This window comes from Callithrix jacchus, chromosome 22, assembly GCF_049354715.1.
Source record: "Callithrix jacchus isolate 240 chromosome 22, calJac240_pri, whole genome shotgun sequence".
NCBI lineage: Eukaryota > Metazoa > Chordata > Mammalia > Primates > Cebidae > Callithrix > Callithrix jacchus.
Genome location: NC_133523.1, coordinates 6,345,182 through 6,361,068, shown reverse-complemented (window position 1 = coordinate 6,361,068; position 15,887 = coordinate 6,345,182). Strand labels below are relative to the sequence as shown.

The 15,887-nt window shown below is 52.7% G+C and overlaps 1 protein-coding gene across 4 annotated transcripts; it reads left to right on the top strand.

Moving 5' to 3' along the window:
- The first annotated feature begins 948 nt into the window (after positions 1-948).
- Positions 949-15,557, top strand: SH2D3A (SH2 domain containing 3A). 4 transcript variants are annotated; one of them, XM_003735458.6, is made up of 10 exons: positions 949-1,076; positions 4,662-4,807; positions 7,440-7,789; positions 9,043-9,119; positions 12,458-12,942; positions 13,042-13,157; positions 13,345-13,519; positions 13,605-13,716; positions 14,105-14,293; positions 14,981-15,557. In XM_003735458.6, exons 2-10 carry the CDS (start codon positions 4,739-4,741, stop codon positions 15,139-15,141), a joined length of 1,734 nt encoding a protein of 577 aa, XP_003735506.2. In that variant the 5' UTR covers positions 949-1,076; positions 4,662-4,738; the 3' UTR covers positions 15,142-15,557. The 4 variants fall into 4 exon arrangements, with proteins under 4 accessions (XP_003735506.2, XP_035139838.1, XP_078216478.1 ...); XM_035283947.3 differs by having other exon boundaries at positions 14,088-14,293; XM_078360352.1 differs by lacking the exon at positions 4,662-4,807.
- Positions 15,558-15,887: the final 330 nt, after the last annotated feature.

The window sequence follows — 15,887 nt, the reverse complement described above, 5'->3', positions numbered from 1 at the left end:
AAAATCGGCTGGGCGTGGTGGTGTGCACCTGCAGTCCCCGCTGCTTGGAAGGCTGAAGTGGGAGGCTCGCTAGAGCTCAGGAGGTTGAGGCTACAGTGGGAGTGAGCTGTGATACCACTGCACTCCAGCCTGGGCAACATCGCAAGACGCCGTCTCTCAGTAAACGTGGCCAAAGCGTCCTCCCTCTCGCACTAGGTACCTGTCACCTTTACTCTTTAAAGCTCAGGCTTCATGATGGAAGTCCCTCCACCCTTCCTCCCATCTAGGAGACCGCCTGAATGATTTCCCTCCCACCTCCCCCAAAGTCCCGCCCCACTCCAGCGTGCTGTCACTGAAGGAAGTTGTCGCGTTTTCCCGCACGTCTCTCCAAGAAACCCGCCACCCAAATGGGGCTTCTTTCCGGAAAATCCAGGAGGGCGGTCTGGAGGAAGCTCACCCCTCCTACGTAATGACTGCCGCACCTGCCCCAGCCTGGCCTGAGAGCTGGAGGGAGTTGCCCCGCCCGGACCCGGAGCCTTGGCCGGGTGGTGGGAGAGACACCCCACCCCACCCCACCCCGCCCTGGTACCAAAAAAGGCCAGGGGTGCTTGGGGACCGCGGGGTGGAAGGGAGGGGCCGGGTTTTTAGGGGCGGGAACGTTGGGGTGAAATTTGTTCCATTTCCCTAAGGGGCGGGGCTGAGAAGGAGGTGGTTATGGTGAGCATGGTCATTCTGTAGTGGGCAGGGCTATGGGCAAGGGGCGGGGCCCCTGGCAAGAAAGGTTGCGCGGTGCTCCCCTAGTGGGCAAGGTCTATGGGGAAAGCGGTGCGTTGCAAAGGGGGCGTGGCCAGTCGCAAAGAACTGCTCTGAGGGGGCGGGGCGAGGGCCTGGGAAGTTAGTTTGAGGCGGGGCCTGCAGGGGGCGGGGTCTACAGGAGGCGTGGTCAGGTAACTGGGCTGGGTTCCCACTAGGTGCGGTCTAGGGGTGCTGGGGCGGTGGCAAGGGTGGAGGGCGGGGGGGTGACAGCAGCCTGGGGCCGCAGAGGCTCAGCTTACGCCTGGTCCCAGCCTCGTGGGAGCCCCGCGGGTCCTGCCCAGGTGAGTGGAACCCCAAGGCAGATCCAGAACCAGGATTATCCGGGTGGGGAGTCCTCTCTTTCCAGGTGGGGCCACCGGCTCGCAGGGAGGATTTGGGGTAGAAGAGATCGCCTCGCGAGTGAGTGGGTCGCTGTGCGTCACGCGTTTCGGCGTACCGGGCTCACCTGGGCGTGCCCCTCTAAGTGTATTTCCTGTGCAGCACAGAAAGTCATTGTTCCCATTTTTGCCTGAGTGATCCTTTTAAACCGCAAATCAGATCCGGCCCCTCCTTCACTTAAAACCCTTCCACGGCTCGCGTCCCATCCCATAGAGATTAAAATCCAGAATCCACCAGTTTCTGCCCGGTATCTCCTCCTGGTCTCTCTAACCTCGAAGCCCTCCTGTCTGCTCCTTATTCATTGTATTCCGGCCACATCAGCTGCCTTGATGATGTAAAATACAAAAAGCAAGTTCATCTCACCTCCAGACCTTGGCACTTACTGTACCCCTCACCCGGACGACTCCTCCGAATCTTTGCCTAACTGCCTCCTTCTGTACTGAGGTCTCAGCTTCAGTGTCACTTTATAGGAGAGGCTGTCGTGTCCAGTCTCTTCTATCATATCTCCCTGGCTTATCACTTTCGTGGACAACTCTTAGAAATGGTCTTCTGCATTCATCTGGTGCTCCTTTGCTGTCCGTCTTGCCCAGCCAACCGCAAGCGCTTGAGGGCAGGGCGGCACAGACCTTTAATCTCCTTACTGCCTGCATCTCCAGGGTCTAGAACAAGCGTTCCATCAATGTTTGTCCGATGTCAGAAGCAAGTCCTGCATGCCTCTGTGTCTATGTTGTCTGTGCTGGTGGTTCCCACCCTCCACGGCCCTCCCCACACGTGTACACGTTTATGATCCTACTGGAACATAAATAATTCCCTCTTTCCTTTTCCCATGCTTGGTCCAACCTCTTTTCCTGATTATACCCCCTTCTTCTCTTCCGTGCCCAAATAAATTATCCCTTCACTGGGCACGGTGGCTCACGCCTGTAATCCAGCACTGTGGAAGGCCTAGGCAGGTGGATCACCTGAGATGGGGAGTTCCAGAACAGCATGACCAACATGGAGAAATCCTATCTCTACTAAAATACAAAATGAGCAAGCCTGAGGCAGGAGAACTGCTTGAACCCAGGAGGCGGAGGTTGAGGTGAGCTGAGATCGTGCCATTGCACTCCAGCCTGGACAACAAGAAACTTCATCTCAAAAAAAAAAAAAAAAAAAAAGATTACCCAAAAGGACCCAGAGGCAGGAGGATGACTTAGTTGGCCTTTGGCTGACCTATGGCCACGCTGTGTCCCCAGACTAACTAGAGCCTTGCCGTGGACTCAACTTCACTCTCACTAACGGAGACACAGACAGGAACTTGGGGTTGGGAGACTCTAAGGCCACTGCTAGGCCTGGTTTAGGTGACAAACAGGAAGTGCACAGGCATTCCAAAAGACACACCTGGCTTCAGGTATGCTGCACCCGCCAGCAGCGGGCTCCCGGCCCAGCGCTCCTCCCCTAAAACCGCCTAGGGCTGGTCTGGGAACTTCCTGCCCCTTTCCGGCCCGCAGCCTGCTGACTCAGGAAGCAGGAATTTCTCCTCGGACCCTACCAGACCCGGAAGACGTTGCGTGGCTGCAGGGAGAGCCGTCAGGAGAGTTAAGAAACAGATTATCTTCGTGGCCATCCAGAGAAACCTCCCCCACTAGACACTTGAGACACACTGGCCCCAAGGCCTGTGAGCTTATCAGGAAACTACCAAACGGTCTGAGGTCTAAGATTGATCACCATAATAACCAAATATATGGGCTCCAAAATAGAAGGATCTGCAAAGGCAACATTGCTGTTTGCTGTCATTGCTACAGAATGTGACCTTTTAAAAATCTTAATCCCAGGCTGGGCACGGTGGCTCATGCCTGTAATCCCAGAACTTTGGGAGGCGGAGGCAGGTGGATCACCTGAGGTCAGGAGTTCGAGACCGGCCTGGCCAACATGGTGAAACCCGTCTCTACTAAAAATACAAAAATTAGTTGGGCGTGGTGGCGCATGCCTGTAATCTCAGCTACTTGGGAGGCTGAGGCAGGAGAATCACTTGAACCCCGGAGACAGAGGTTGCAGTGAGCCAAGATCATGCCACTGCACTCCAGCCTGGGCAACAGAGCAAGACTCCGTCTCAAAAAAAAAAAAAAAAAATTAACCCACCCTGGGTTACATTCTTTTTTTTATTTGAGACGGAGTCTTGCTTGGTCGCCCAGGCTGCAGTGCAGTGGCATGATCTTGGCTCACTGCAGCCTCTGCCTCCCAGTTCAAGCGATTCTCTCACCTCAGTCTCCTGCGTAGCTGGGACTACTAGGACTACTAGCAGGCGCCACCACTCCCGGCTAAGTTTTGTATTTTTAGTAGAGATGGGGTTTCACCATGTTGGCCAGGCTGGTCTCGAACTCCTGGCCTCAGGTGATCCGCCTGCCTTGGCCTCCCAAAGTGCTGGGATTACAGGCATGAACCACCATACCTGGCTTCTGGCATTGCATTCTAAAGCAAAAAGTAGGGTTTAGATTTGCACCTATCCTGAGAACCTCTGAGTGTGCACATAGGTTGCTGAGAAGTTGTGGATGTTTGTAAACTCGATTCCCCTGACTGGAATGTTTTTTCACGCAGAGTCACCTGGCACGTTCCCCCGAAACTTTTCCAGACTTTACTCAATGAGACCTTCCCTGGTCACATGATCAAAAATGTTCACCCAGTCTGGATAACACACACACACACACACACACACACACACAGAGATACACACACATACACACACACACACATACATACACACACACACACACACACACACACATATATAAATTAGCCACGGCCAGGCACAGTGTCTCATACTTGTAATCTTAGTGCTTTGGGAGGCTGAGGCGGGCGGATCACATGAGGTAAGGAATTCAAGACCAGCCTGGCCAACATAGTGAAACCCCATCCTTACTAAAAATATTTTTTAAATTGTTAGCCATACACGGGCATGGTGGCACACTCATGTAGTTCCAGCTACTCAGGAGGCTGAGTTACGAGAATTGCTTGAACCCAGGAGGCAGAGGTTGCAGTGAGCTGAGATCACACCACTCCAGCCTGGGTGACAGAGCAAGACTCTGTCTCAAAAAAATTAAAAAAAATAAAATAAAAAGCTGGGTGTGGTGGCTTATGCCTGTAATCCTAGCACTTTGGGAGGCTGAGGTGGGTGGATCATGAGGTGAGGAGTTCAAGACCAGCCTGGCCAACATGGTGAAACCCTGTCTCTACTAAAAATACAAAAACAATTAGCTGGGTATGGTGGTACGCATCTGTAATCCCAGCTATTTGGGAGGCTGAGGCAGGAGAATCACTTGAACCTAGGAGGTGGGCGTTACAGTGAGCTGAGATCATGCCATTGCACTCCAGCCTGGGCAACAGAGTGAGACTTAGTCTCAAAGGAAAAAAAAAAAGAATTGATGGAGATGGCTCCAAAATTAAGAAGAGTATGGAAGGAACTGACCCAGACATTCAAGAAGCCGGGTGGGCTAACTATTCCCATTTTACAGATGTGGAAGACTGAGGCCTGTTGAAAGTGCAGAGCTCAGCCCCGTCAGCCCTGGCACCCGCTGTCCCCAAGAGCTCCATGCAGGTGCCACAGGATGGAGAGGATCTTGCTGGCCAACCCTGGTACCACGGCCCCCTATCCCGCCAGGTACTGCTCACAGCAGGGCCTCAGCACCGTCTGGTGGGAAGCCTCTCACACCCTTGACTTTCCAGGGACTCCTGGGTCCCTAGATGAAGGACTTAGGGCCAAGGTCTATTGGGACAGGTGGCGGAGAGCTGGGGACTGTCTAGAAGGTTGGCTGGTTGGGGACTGTCACTATATTTAAGTGATCACTTTCTTTGGGATGATATTGAGATTGGTGATAGAGATTGAGGAGAGTCCTAGTGCCCCCCAAACTACTCCTGGCTCTGTCTGTCTCTCTCTCTGGACTCCATCTCCCTTCTGGTATTTCCCTCTAAATCTGAGGTTCCCGAGCCAGGCATAGTGGCTAATGCCTGTAATCCCAACACTTTGAGAGGCCAAGGCAAGTAGATCACTTGAAGTCAAGAGTTCAAGACCAGCCTGGCCAACATGGTGAAACCCAATCTCTTCTAAAAATACAAAAAGTAGCTGGGTGTGATAGTATGCACCTGTAATCCCAGCTACTTGAGAAGCTGAAGCAGGAGAATCACCTGAACCCAGGAGGCGGAGGTTGTAGTGAGCCAAAATTGTGCCACTGCACTCCAGCCAAACAAACAAACAAATCTGAGTCTCCCACCCCCATCTGCAACTCAGTTGTCACCCCCCAAAATTTTGGGACCCTGAGCATCTAATGAAATGATGAGAGGCAGTATAGCTTCATGGTTTAAAATCCCATAATCTTGGCCCAGACACCCTAGGTTCAAATCCAAACCCTACACCTTTATTGTGAGTGACCTTGGTCAGGGTATTTGACCTTTCTGGGCCTCAGTCTCCCCACCTTTAAAATGGGGATAGCAGGCCAGGCATGTTGGCTCATGCCTGTAATCCCAGCATTTTGGGAGGCTGAGGCAGGAGGATCACTTGAGGCCAGGAGTTCCAAACCAGTTTGGGCAACATAGCAGAACTCTGTCTCTAAAAAAAAAAAAAAGACACACACACACACACAAATTAGCCAGGTATGGGTGGCATGTACCTGTTGTCCCGACTACTCAGGAGGCTGAGATGGGAAGATGGCTTGAGCCCAGGAGGTCAGTATGATTGCTCCACTGCACTCAGCCTGGGCAACCGAGAGAGACCTTGACTCAAAAAAAAAAAAGGTCGAAAAAATAAATGGGGATAATACTACCTGCCATTTAGCCTTGTTACAGGGATTACAGGAGTTAATACCCTTTACATTTAAAGCAGTGGTTGACATATAGTAAGGGCTACAGGTGTGTCTGCTACATCTATTATTCAGTCCCCAGACCCCATCCTCAGCTCTACTTTGCCTCTCTCTGGGGTCCTGGCCCTCCTACCTGCCCCCATCCAAATTTCTTTTGAGACATGGCATCACTCTGTCACCTAGGCTGGAGTGCAATGGCACAATCTCAGCTCCCTGCAACCTCTGCCTCCCAGGTTCAAGTGATTCTCCCACCTCAGCCTCCTGAGTAGCTGGGACTACAGGTGCACACCACCACGCCCAGCTAATTTTTATATTTTTTGGTAGACAGAGTTTTGCCATGTTGCTCAGGCTGGTCTCAAACTCCCAACCTCAAGTGATCTGCCCACCTCAGCCTCCCAAAGTGCTGGGATTACAGGCATGAGCTGCTGTGTCCCGTCCTTCCTACCGTATTTTGATACCAGCCACCATAGCTGGCATAAGACTGCTTGCAAATGTTTATAAAAGAAGAGGCCCTGGGCTGGGTGCAGTGGCTCAAGCCTGTAATCCCAGCACTTTGGGAGGCCAAGGTGGGTGGATCGCAAGGTCAAGAGATCGAGACCATCCTGGCCAACATGATGAAACCCCGTCTCTACTAAAAATACAAAAATTAGCCAGGCGTGTCGGTGCGTGCCTGTAGTCCCAGCTACTCCAGAGGCTGAGGCAGGAGAATGGCTTAGAACCGGGAGGCTGAGGTTGCATGAGCCAAGATCGCACCACTGCTCTCCAGTCGGTCGACAGAGTGAGAATCCATCTAAAAAAAAAAAAAATGTTTTTCAGATTTGTAAGGTGAAAAAATAAGGGGGGGGGGGAGAAGGGGCCCCATCTGGAAGCATCCAGCTAATGGCTTCTTTTGAAGCCAAATTTGCATAGTAAACCCAGTCCATTTACCAAATTTGATGTCGCATCTATCAGCGTCTGCTGTAGCAAGCATTCCCAAGATATCAGCAGCGAAACAGTCAACATGTTAACTGTGATAGTCCAAGGTGGTTGAGGAGAGGAGATACAAATCTCCATAAATCAGTCAGGAGCCAAGTCCATCTTGTTGCTCTGTCATCCCCTCAGGCCTTTGGGGATATCAGCTGACAACTGTAAGACTGTGCAGCAGGGTTTTATGGGCCAGGTCCGAATATTTCCCATAGCCCTTCTAACCCACATCCCATTGGCCAGTTCTCATCACGTGACAACCTAGCTGCAAGGGAGCCCGGGAAATGCAGTCCACGTAGGTGCCAGGAGAAAGGGCAACAGGGCTTGATGTGAAACTTCCCAGTCTCTGCCTGCCCCAGAATTTTCACTGGGGTAGCTTTTCTTGCATGGTGGGGGTGATGGTGGAAGGAGCCACCATTAACCACTGCTCTGGGCTCATTCCTAATTCTCCTGCCCCCTGTCCTCCATCTGCAGAAAGCTGAAGCTCTTCTTCAGCAAGATGGCGACTTCCTGGTTCGTGCCTCTGGGTCCCGTGGGGGCCACCCCGTGATTTCCTGCCGCTGGCGGGGCTCGGCCCTCCATTTCGAGGTGTTCCGTGTGGCTCTGCGTCCCCGGCCAGGCCGACCCACAGCCCTCTTTCAACTCGAGGATGAGCAATTCCCTAGCATGCCCGCTCTGGTTCACAGTTACCTGACAGGCAAGCGCCCGCTGTCCCAGGCCACAGGGGCTGTGGTCTCCAGGCCTGTGACTCGGCCAGGGCCTCTGAGACGCAGCTTTAGCGAGGACACCCTGATGGATGGTCCAGCTCGGACAGAGCCGCTCAGGTACTCACAGTCTCCCTACCTCCTGGAGAATACCCAACACTCCCAGGGTTTTCCAACTCAATGGTTTACTTTTTCTTTTTTTTTTTTGAGACTGAGTCTCACTCTGTTGCCCAAGCTGGAGTGCAATGGCAGTCTCAGCTCACTGCAACCTCCACCTCTCAGGTCCAAGCAATTCTCCTGCCTCAGCCTCCCAAGTAGCTGGGATTACAGGCATGCACCACCGCATGCAGCTAATTTTTAAATTTTTTTCTTGTTTTTGTTTTTTTGTTTTGAGATGGAGTTTTGCCTTTGTCACCCAGGCTGGAGTGCAATGGCGTGATCCCGGCTCACTGCAACCTCTGCCTCCTGGTTCAAGCAATTCTCCTGCCTCAGCCTCCCGAGTAGCTGGGATTACAGGCATGTACCACCACCCCTGGCTAATTTTGTATTTTTAGCAAAGACAGGGTTTCTCCATGTTGGTCAGGCTGGTCTTGAACTCCTGACCTCAGATGATCTGTTCACCTCAGCCTCCCAAAGTTTTGGGATTACAGGCATGAGCCACTGCGCCCAGCCTTATTTTTATTTTTTTTCTTGACTCAGAGTTTTACTCTCACCCAGGCTGGAGTGCAATGGCACGATCTCAGTTCACTGCCACCTCCACCTCCCAGGTTCAAGTGATTCTCCTGTCTCACCTTCTGGAGTAGCTGAGATTACAGGCACCTGCCACCATGCCCGGCAGTAGAGATGGGGTTTCACCATGTTGGCCAGGCTGGTCTCAAACTCCTGACCTCAAGTGATCCACCCACCTCTGTCTCCCAAAGTGCCGAGTACAGGCGTGAGCCACCAGGCCCAGCTAATTTTTTGCATTTTTAGGAGAGACAGGGTTTCCCCATGTTGGCCTGGCTGATCTCGAACTCCTGACCTCAAGTGACTGCCCACCTCAGCCTCCCAAAGTGATGGGATTACAGGTGTGGCCAACCAAGCCCAGCCATGATTGACTTTTGAGGCTCAAACATTCTTAGCTGGGGAGGAGGTGGAGATGTCCTGTGCATGGTACGATGTTTAGCAGCATTCCTGAGCTCCATCCAACTAGATGCTGCTAGTCGCGACAACTAAAGATGTCTCCACACGTTGCTGAGTCTCCTCGACGTAGATCACCTTGGTTGGTTGAGACTCACTGGTACAGAGTAACTGGACACAGGATTTTCCAGGTATTTGTGAGGGACTCTCTGCTTAGGTGGGGACTACAGGTCTCTCCCACTTCTGTCCCCCAGGGTGAGGAAGTGGAGCAGCAGTCAGCCTGCAGATTTGGCACACATAGGGCGGTCAAGAGAAGACCCCCCTGGGATGGGTGAGTGTCTACCAGAACGGCCGTGGCTCAGGGATGGCTCTAACATTCACGGCCGAAGAGATCTTGGGCAGGTGCAGAAACCTCTTGGAGCCTCAACTTTTCTTCTTTCGTTTTTTTTTTTTTTTTTTTAAGATGGAGTTTCACTCTTGCTGCCCAGGCTGGAGTGTAATGGCACGATCTCAGCTTACCACAACCTCCACCTCCCGAGTTCAAGTGATTCTCCAGACTCAACCTCCCAAGTAGCTGGGATTACAGACATCCGCCACCACGCCTGTCTAATTTTGTATTTTTAGTAGAGATGGGGTTTCTCTATGTTGGTCAGGCTGGTCTGGAACTCCTGACCTCAGATGATTCACCCACCTCGGGCTTCCAAAGTGCTAGGATTACAGGCTTGAGCCACCGCACCTGGTGGAGTCTCAATTTCTTGCTTTGGAAAATGAGGACAATCACAGTGATTTAAAACATACAGGGACTTTGTGGGTGCTTAAAATGTGTGTTTACGAGGCTGAGCGTGGTAGCTCACGCCTGTGATCTCAGCACTTTGGGAGGCTGAGGCCAGTGGATCACTTGCCTTACAGTGGTTGGCCATACCTGTAATCTCGGCAGTCACTTGAGGTCAGGAGTTCGAGACCAGCCTGGCCAACATGATGAAACCCCATCTCCACTAAAAACACAAAATTAGCTGGACATGGTGGCATGCACCTGTAATCCCAGGTACTCAGGAGGCTGAGTAAGGAGAATCGATTGAACCTGAGAGGCAGAGGTTGCAATGAGCTGATATCATGCCACCGCCCTCCAACCTGGACAATAGAGCGAGATTCTGTCTCAAAAACTCAACACACACACAAACACACATACACACAGAGTAAGGGTAGGACAAGGTGGCTCAGGTCTGTAATCACAGCACTTTGGGAGGCCACAGTGGGTGGATCACTTGAGGTCAGGAGTTCAAGAACAGCCTGGCCAACATGGTGAAAACCCCATCTCTACTAAAAAATAATAATAATACAAAAAATAAGTCAGGGATGGTGACATGTGCCTGGAATCCCAGCTACTTGGGAGGCTGAAGGAGAATCACTTGAACCCAGGAGGTGGAGGTTGTAGTGAGCCAAGATCACACCACCGCACTCCATCCTGGGCCACAGAGTGAGACTGTCTCAAAAACCCAAAAACCAAAAAAATAGAGTAAGGGATATAGGGAGTATAAGGATGAAGATGGATACTGCAATTTTAAATAGTTAGGAAAGGTTCCACTGCAGAAAAAGATAAAATACATTTGAAGGAAATGAGTGAGGGATGAAGCTGGATAACTAGAGGGATAAGCAGGTGGAAGAAGAGTCAGTGCAAAGGCTCTGGGGTCAGAACAGGAATTTAAACTGTTCATTCAACCAGAAAAATGAGTGAGTAGCTGGGCGAGGTACCGCATGCCTGTGGTTCTCGCTACTTGGGAGGTGAAGCAGGAGGATTCCTTGAGCCCAGGAAGTCAAGGCTGCATCATCACACCATTGCACTCCAGCCTGGGCCACAGAGTGAGACCCTGTCTCAAACTTAAAACCAAAAAAAAAAAAGAAAGAAGAAAAAGATGAGCGTAGCTGAAGCAGTGGGAATGAGGGGAGAGTCAGAGAGACCTTGGGGCTCAGACTGTGAGGGTTTTTCAGCTACTGTGAGCACTTTGGAGCCGGGAACTGTGAGATGGTTGGAAATTCCTAGAAAAGAGCCTATTCAAGAGTGTGGTAAGTACAGTCTCCCAAAAGCCTTGGTGCAGTTTTAAGTGTTCATAGTCCGTCCGGGAGGTCAACATGCCACCAACTTACAAAAGACATCATTTGAAAGTTCAGGGTGAGGGGAGGGAACACAGAGGACAGGTCAGTAGGTGCAGTAAACCACCATGGCACACGTATGCCTGTGTAACAAAGCTGCGCGTTCTAAACATATCGTGGATTTTTTTCCAGAATGTTTAATAAGCTCAGTTTCTCTAACACTTATATGAGTGTCATACCATACATAGTTTTGTGAATTTTATTTGTTTTTTTGAGACAAAGTCTCACTCTGTCGCCCAGGCTGGAATGCAATGATGCGGTCTTGGCTCACTGCAACCTCCCTCTCCCGGGTTCAAGTGATCCTCCTGCCTCAGCCTCCTAAGTAGCTGGGATTACAGGCACCTGCCACCATGCCTGGCTGATTTTTGTATTTTTAGAAGAGATGAGACGAGGTTTCAACATGTTAGCCACGGTGGTCTTGAACTCCTGACCCTGTGACCTGCCCACCTCAGCCTCCCAAAGTGCTGGGATTACAGGTGTGAGCCACCTCACCCCGCGACTTCCATCAATTTTGAATACTCTTTCTCTGTCTCTCTCTCTCTCTATATATATATATATATATTAATTATATATTTTATAGAGATATATCTGTGGAGATATATATAGATAAATTATCACAAAAGTAAAATGATTATCTTATATTAAATGTAATTATATATGGCAACATTATACATTTAATGATAACATACTTAAATATATAATATATATATCTCTGTGTAAATATAATACATAGATATCTATACATAGTTATAGATACAAATTGCTTTTTTGGGATAGGATCTCACTCTGTCATCCAGGTTGGAGTGCAGTGGTGTAGCCGCTGCAGCCTCAGGCTCAAGTGATCCTCTCAGCCTCCCAAGTAGCTGAGACCACAGGTGCACACCACCAGGCCCAGCTAATTTTCTAACTTTTTGTAGAGATAAGATCTTGTTATGTTGCCCAGGTTGCTCTGGAATCCCTGGCTTCAAGCGATTCTCTCACCTTGGTCTCTCAAAATGCTGAGATTACAGGCATCAGCCACCATGCCCAGTCTTTTTTTTTTTTTTTTTTTTAATTTAATTGCATTGGGTCACTGCTTGCCATCTTTCAGTCAGAGGGGCAAAAACAAAGAATTCAAATTTAAAATGTATTATTCAGAATTGATACGGTCAGGCAAGGTGGCTTGCACCTGTGATCCCAGCAGTTTGGGAGGCCAAGGAGGGAGGATTGCTTGAGACTAGGAATTCCAGACCAGCCTGGGCAACACAGTGAGATCCCATCTCTATAAAATAAAATAGAAATTTTAGAAAAGAATTTACAAAACTATAGAGATGTCAATGTTTTCCAACCATGTGTAAGCACATGGCATTTCTGCTGTGGAGATTGTTAAAATTCAAAACTGCACGCTGCTAGGCTGGGATACCCCATTATTGGAATGAGTGGATGGATCAGATGGGTGGTGGCCCATGAAGCCCCACCCCTGCCCATTCATCAGTGTTCTCTGTATATTCCCATTGACCCCTCTTGTATGACCTCCAGGAGCCTCCACCATGCCCGTATCTGCCTTGCTCCGATCGGGCAGTGAGCCCGTGTTGCTGAAAGCCCCTGCTTCCCTGGGAACTATTAACAACAGTCTCAGGGGTTCCGATGGGCAGCTTCAAGCCAAGGCACCAACGAAGCCCCCCCGGACACCCTCCCTCGAACTGCCTGATGTCCCTGAACGCCCCCCAACATACTGCGAGCTGGTGCCCCGAGTGCCCAGTGTCCAGGGAACATCCCCGAGCCAAAGCCGCCAAGAGACAGAGGTGCCATGGTGGGAGGCCGAGGAGGACGAGGAGGAAGAGAACAGATGCTTTACAAGACCACAGGCTGAGATTGCTTTCTGCCCCCCTGATGCCCCCTCCTGCCTGCTGGGCCCCCAGAATCGGCCCCTGGAACCCCAAGTCCTGCGTACTCTCCGGGACCTGTTCCTGGAGCACCATCCTGGGAGCACCGCCCTTCACCTGTTATTGGTAGACTGCCAGGTAGGTCACCTGCCAGAATGCTCCTCCCCAGGCCCAGGGCAAGACCCAACCACACCTACATGATCACCCTTCACCTGACTTCCCCATTCCTTTCTGCAGGCCACAGGCCTCCTGGGAGTGACCAGGGATCAGCGGGGCAACATGGGGGTCTCATCTGGCCTGGAGCTGCTCACTCTTCCCCATGGACATCGCTTGAGGTCGGAACTGCTGGAGAGGTGAGCCAGACGCTTGGAAACTTGGTTAGGGGAGGCCAATTCCCCCCACTTTTCAAGGTCTCCAAACAGCTCCCCATTGATGGCTCCCCAGGGAAGAAGGGAGATGTGCAATCCCACCTCCTGTCCTCCTCACCCCTGCATTACAAACCGCCCCACTGCCCCCAGACCCTTCCCTCCACCTCTGTAGGCATGAAACACTGACGCTGGCCGGGGCGCTGGCGGTGCTGGGCTGCTCGGGGCCGCTGGAGGAGCGCGCAGCCGCAGTGAGGGGCCTGGTAGAGCTGGCGCTGGCGCTGCGGCCAGGGGCGGCGGGGGACCTGCCTGGGCTGGCTGCGGTCATGGGCGCCCTCCTCATGCCCCAGGTGCGTGGGGAGCAGGGACTGGAGGAAGGTGGAGTGCGGGTGACTGGGAAGACGGGAGTAGACACGCGCAGGTCTCTTCTCCCAGGTGTCCCGGCTGGAGCACACGTGGCGCCACCTTCGAAGGAGTCACACGGAGGCCGCGCTGGCCTTTGAGCAGGAGCTGAAGCCGCTGATGCGGGCTCTGGATGAGGGCGCTGGTGAGTGAAGGTCTGGGGCACGGCATCCTCCGGTTCCCAGACCAAATTTAACAGGAATCTTAATCTAGGTTCCCCAGTGCACTTTTCTCTAGATCCCGCCCTTCACACGAGACGTGGTCCTAGGCTCCTCCCGCTCACCATAGGCCCCGCCCTCCAAGCGAGACTTGCTCCTAGGCCCCGCCCTCCACGCGAGACTTGTTCCTAGGCCCCGCCCCTTCGACATAGGCCCCGCCCTCCATCCAAGGCCTGTGGTAGTGGACCTTGGTAGTCCTATCCTTGGTAGTTCTCTCCACGGACCCCGCTGTCGCTCAGCCCTAAGCCCCGCGCCTGCATGCATCCTAGGTTCCATCTCCGCCCTAAACCCAGATCAGACTCTCCCCTTCCGCAGGACCCTGCGACCCCGGCGAGGTGGCGCTGCCGCACGTGGCACCCGTGGTGCGCCTGCTGGAGGGCGGCGAGGAAGTCGCGGGGCCACTGGAGGAGAGCGGCGAGCGGCTGCTGCGCACCCTGCACGGGGCGCGTCAGATGGCCCGGCTCGCACCCAAATTCCGCAAGGTGGCGGCTCAGCGCCTGCGAGGTGAGCGTCCTGTCTGCACTAGACTGTAGACTTCAGAGCACCCCGCAAGCTCTAACTGGACCCCCCCCAACCCAACTTGTCCCAGGAGGGGAACCTCTCGCCACTCCTCCCGGAGCCCCACCCAAACTGGGGCGGCTCCACCCCAGAAAGGTTCTCCCCCCAAGCAAATGCCGCATCCAGCGGTATTGATAGAACTGGGCCCTCCACCTCAAAACGGGCTGTCTTGCCCCGCGCCACCTCCGCTAGACCCCACTCCCCCTTCCCACCTAGGACGGCCCCGCCCCCAGGGATCTCGATCCCCAAGTACGCTCTGCTCCCTCCAAAAAGGCTCCTCCCTCCTATCCTAGGATAGCCCAGCCGACAAGATCCCCCACCTCCCCCAGCAACCTGGGATCCCACGCCAGGGGAGGCCACCCCCAGGCACAACCCCTAATGCGGGACCCCCAGGATCTGGCACCTGGAACAGGCCATCCCCTTGCACACTGGTAGAGTCCCTCAGGCATCCCCCACCCCCATTCCTGCAGAGACCTGGGAGCCCACTCCCCTCTGACCCCGCCCAGTCATCCCACAGGTGGGGCAAGATCCTCCCCGGCCCGGTTGGGTCAAAGTCCTCAGGGGAAAGGCAGGTGCGAGATGGGCGTGGCGGGCGTCTGCAATCGCCCCCAGCCCACCTGATTTTGCTTCCAGGATTCCGGCCTAACCCAGAGCTGAGCGAGGCTCTGACTACCGGCTTCCTGCGGAGACTGCTCTGGGGTAGCCGGGGTGCGGGAGCTCCGCACGCTGAACGCTTTGAGAAGTTCCAGCGCGTCCTCGGTGTCCTGTCGCTGCGCCTGGAGCCTGACCGTTGAGAACGCAGACCCCCTTCTTCACACCCGGGCCCCCCAGTTTTTGCGAACCCCAGAAGAGACCAAGGGAGTCGTCCCAGGCTCCTCACGTCCTCAGGTGGAAACCTGCCCTGTGTCTCACAGAAGAGGTGGAGAGCACAGTCAAGGTCACCTAGGTGACCTGCAGATCTGGCATCCGAGGCCAGAGTTCAACTATGACTCCACCTCTTAAAACCTGTGATTTCTAGCAGATCAGTTTACCTCTCTCTGTCTGCCTTTAACTTAAAATTGTGGCCTGTAATCTCAACACTTTGGAAGGCCGAGGAGGAAGGATAGCTTGAGGCCAACAGTTCAAGAGCAGCCAGGGCAACATGGTGAGACCTCAGCTCTACAAAAACTCAAAAATAAAAAATAAAAAAACTTTAAAAATATATGTAAAAGTTGGTACTGTGTACTTTATTTATTTTTTTGAGATGGCGTCTCTCTTTGTTGCACCCAGGCTGGAGTGCAGTGGTGCGATCTTGACTCACCACAACCTCCATCTCCCGGGTTCAAGCGAATCTCCTGCCTTGGCCTCCTGAGTAGCTGGGACTACAGATGCCTGCCACCACACCCAGCTAATTTTTTATATTTTTGGTAGAGACGGGGTTTCACCATGTTAGGATGGTCTTGATCTCCTGACCTCATGATCCGCCCACCTTGGCCCCCCAAAGTGCTAGGATTACAGGCGAGAGCCACCATGCCCGGTCAAGACCATGTACATTCTAAGA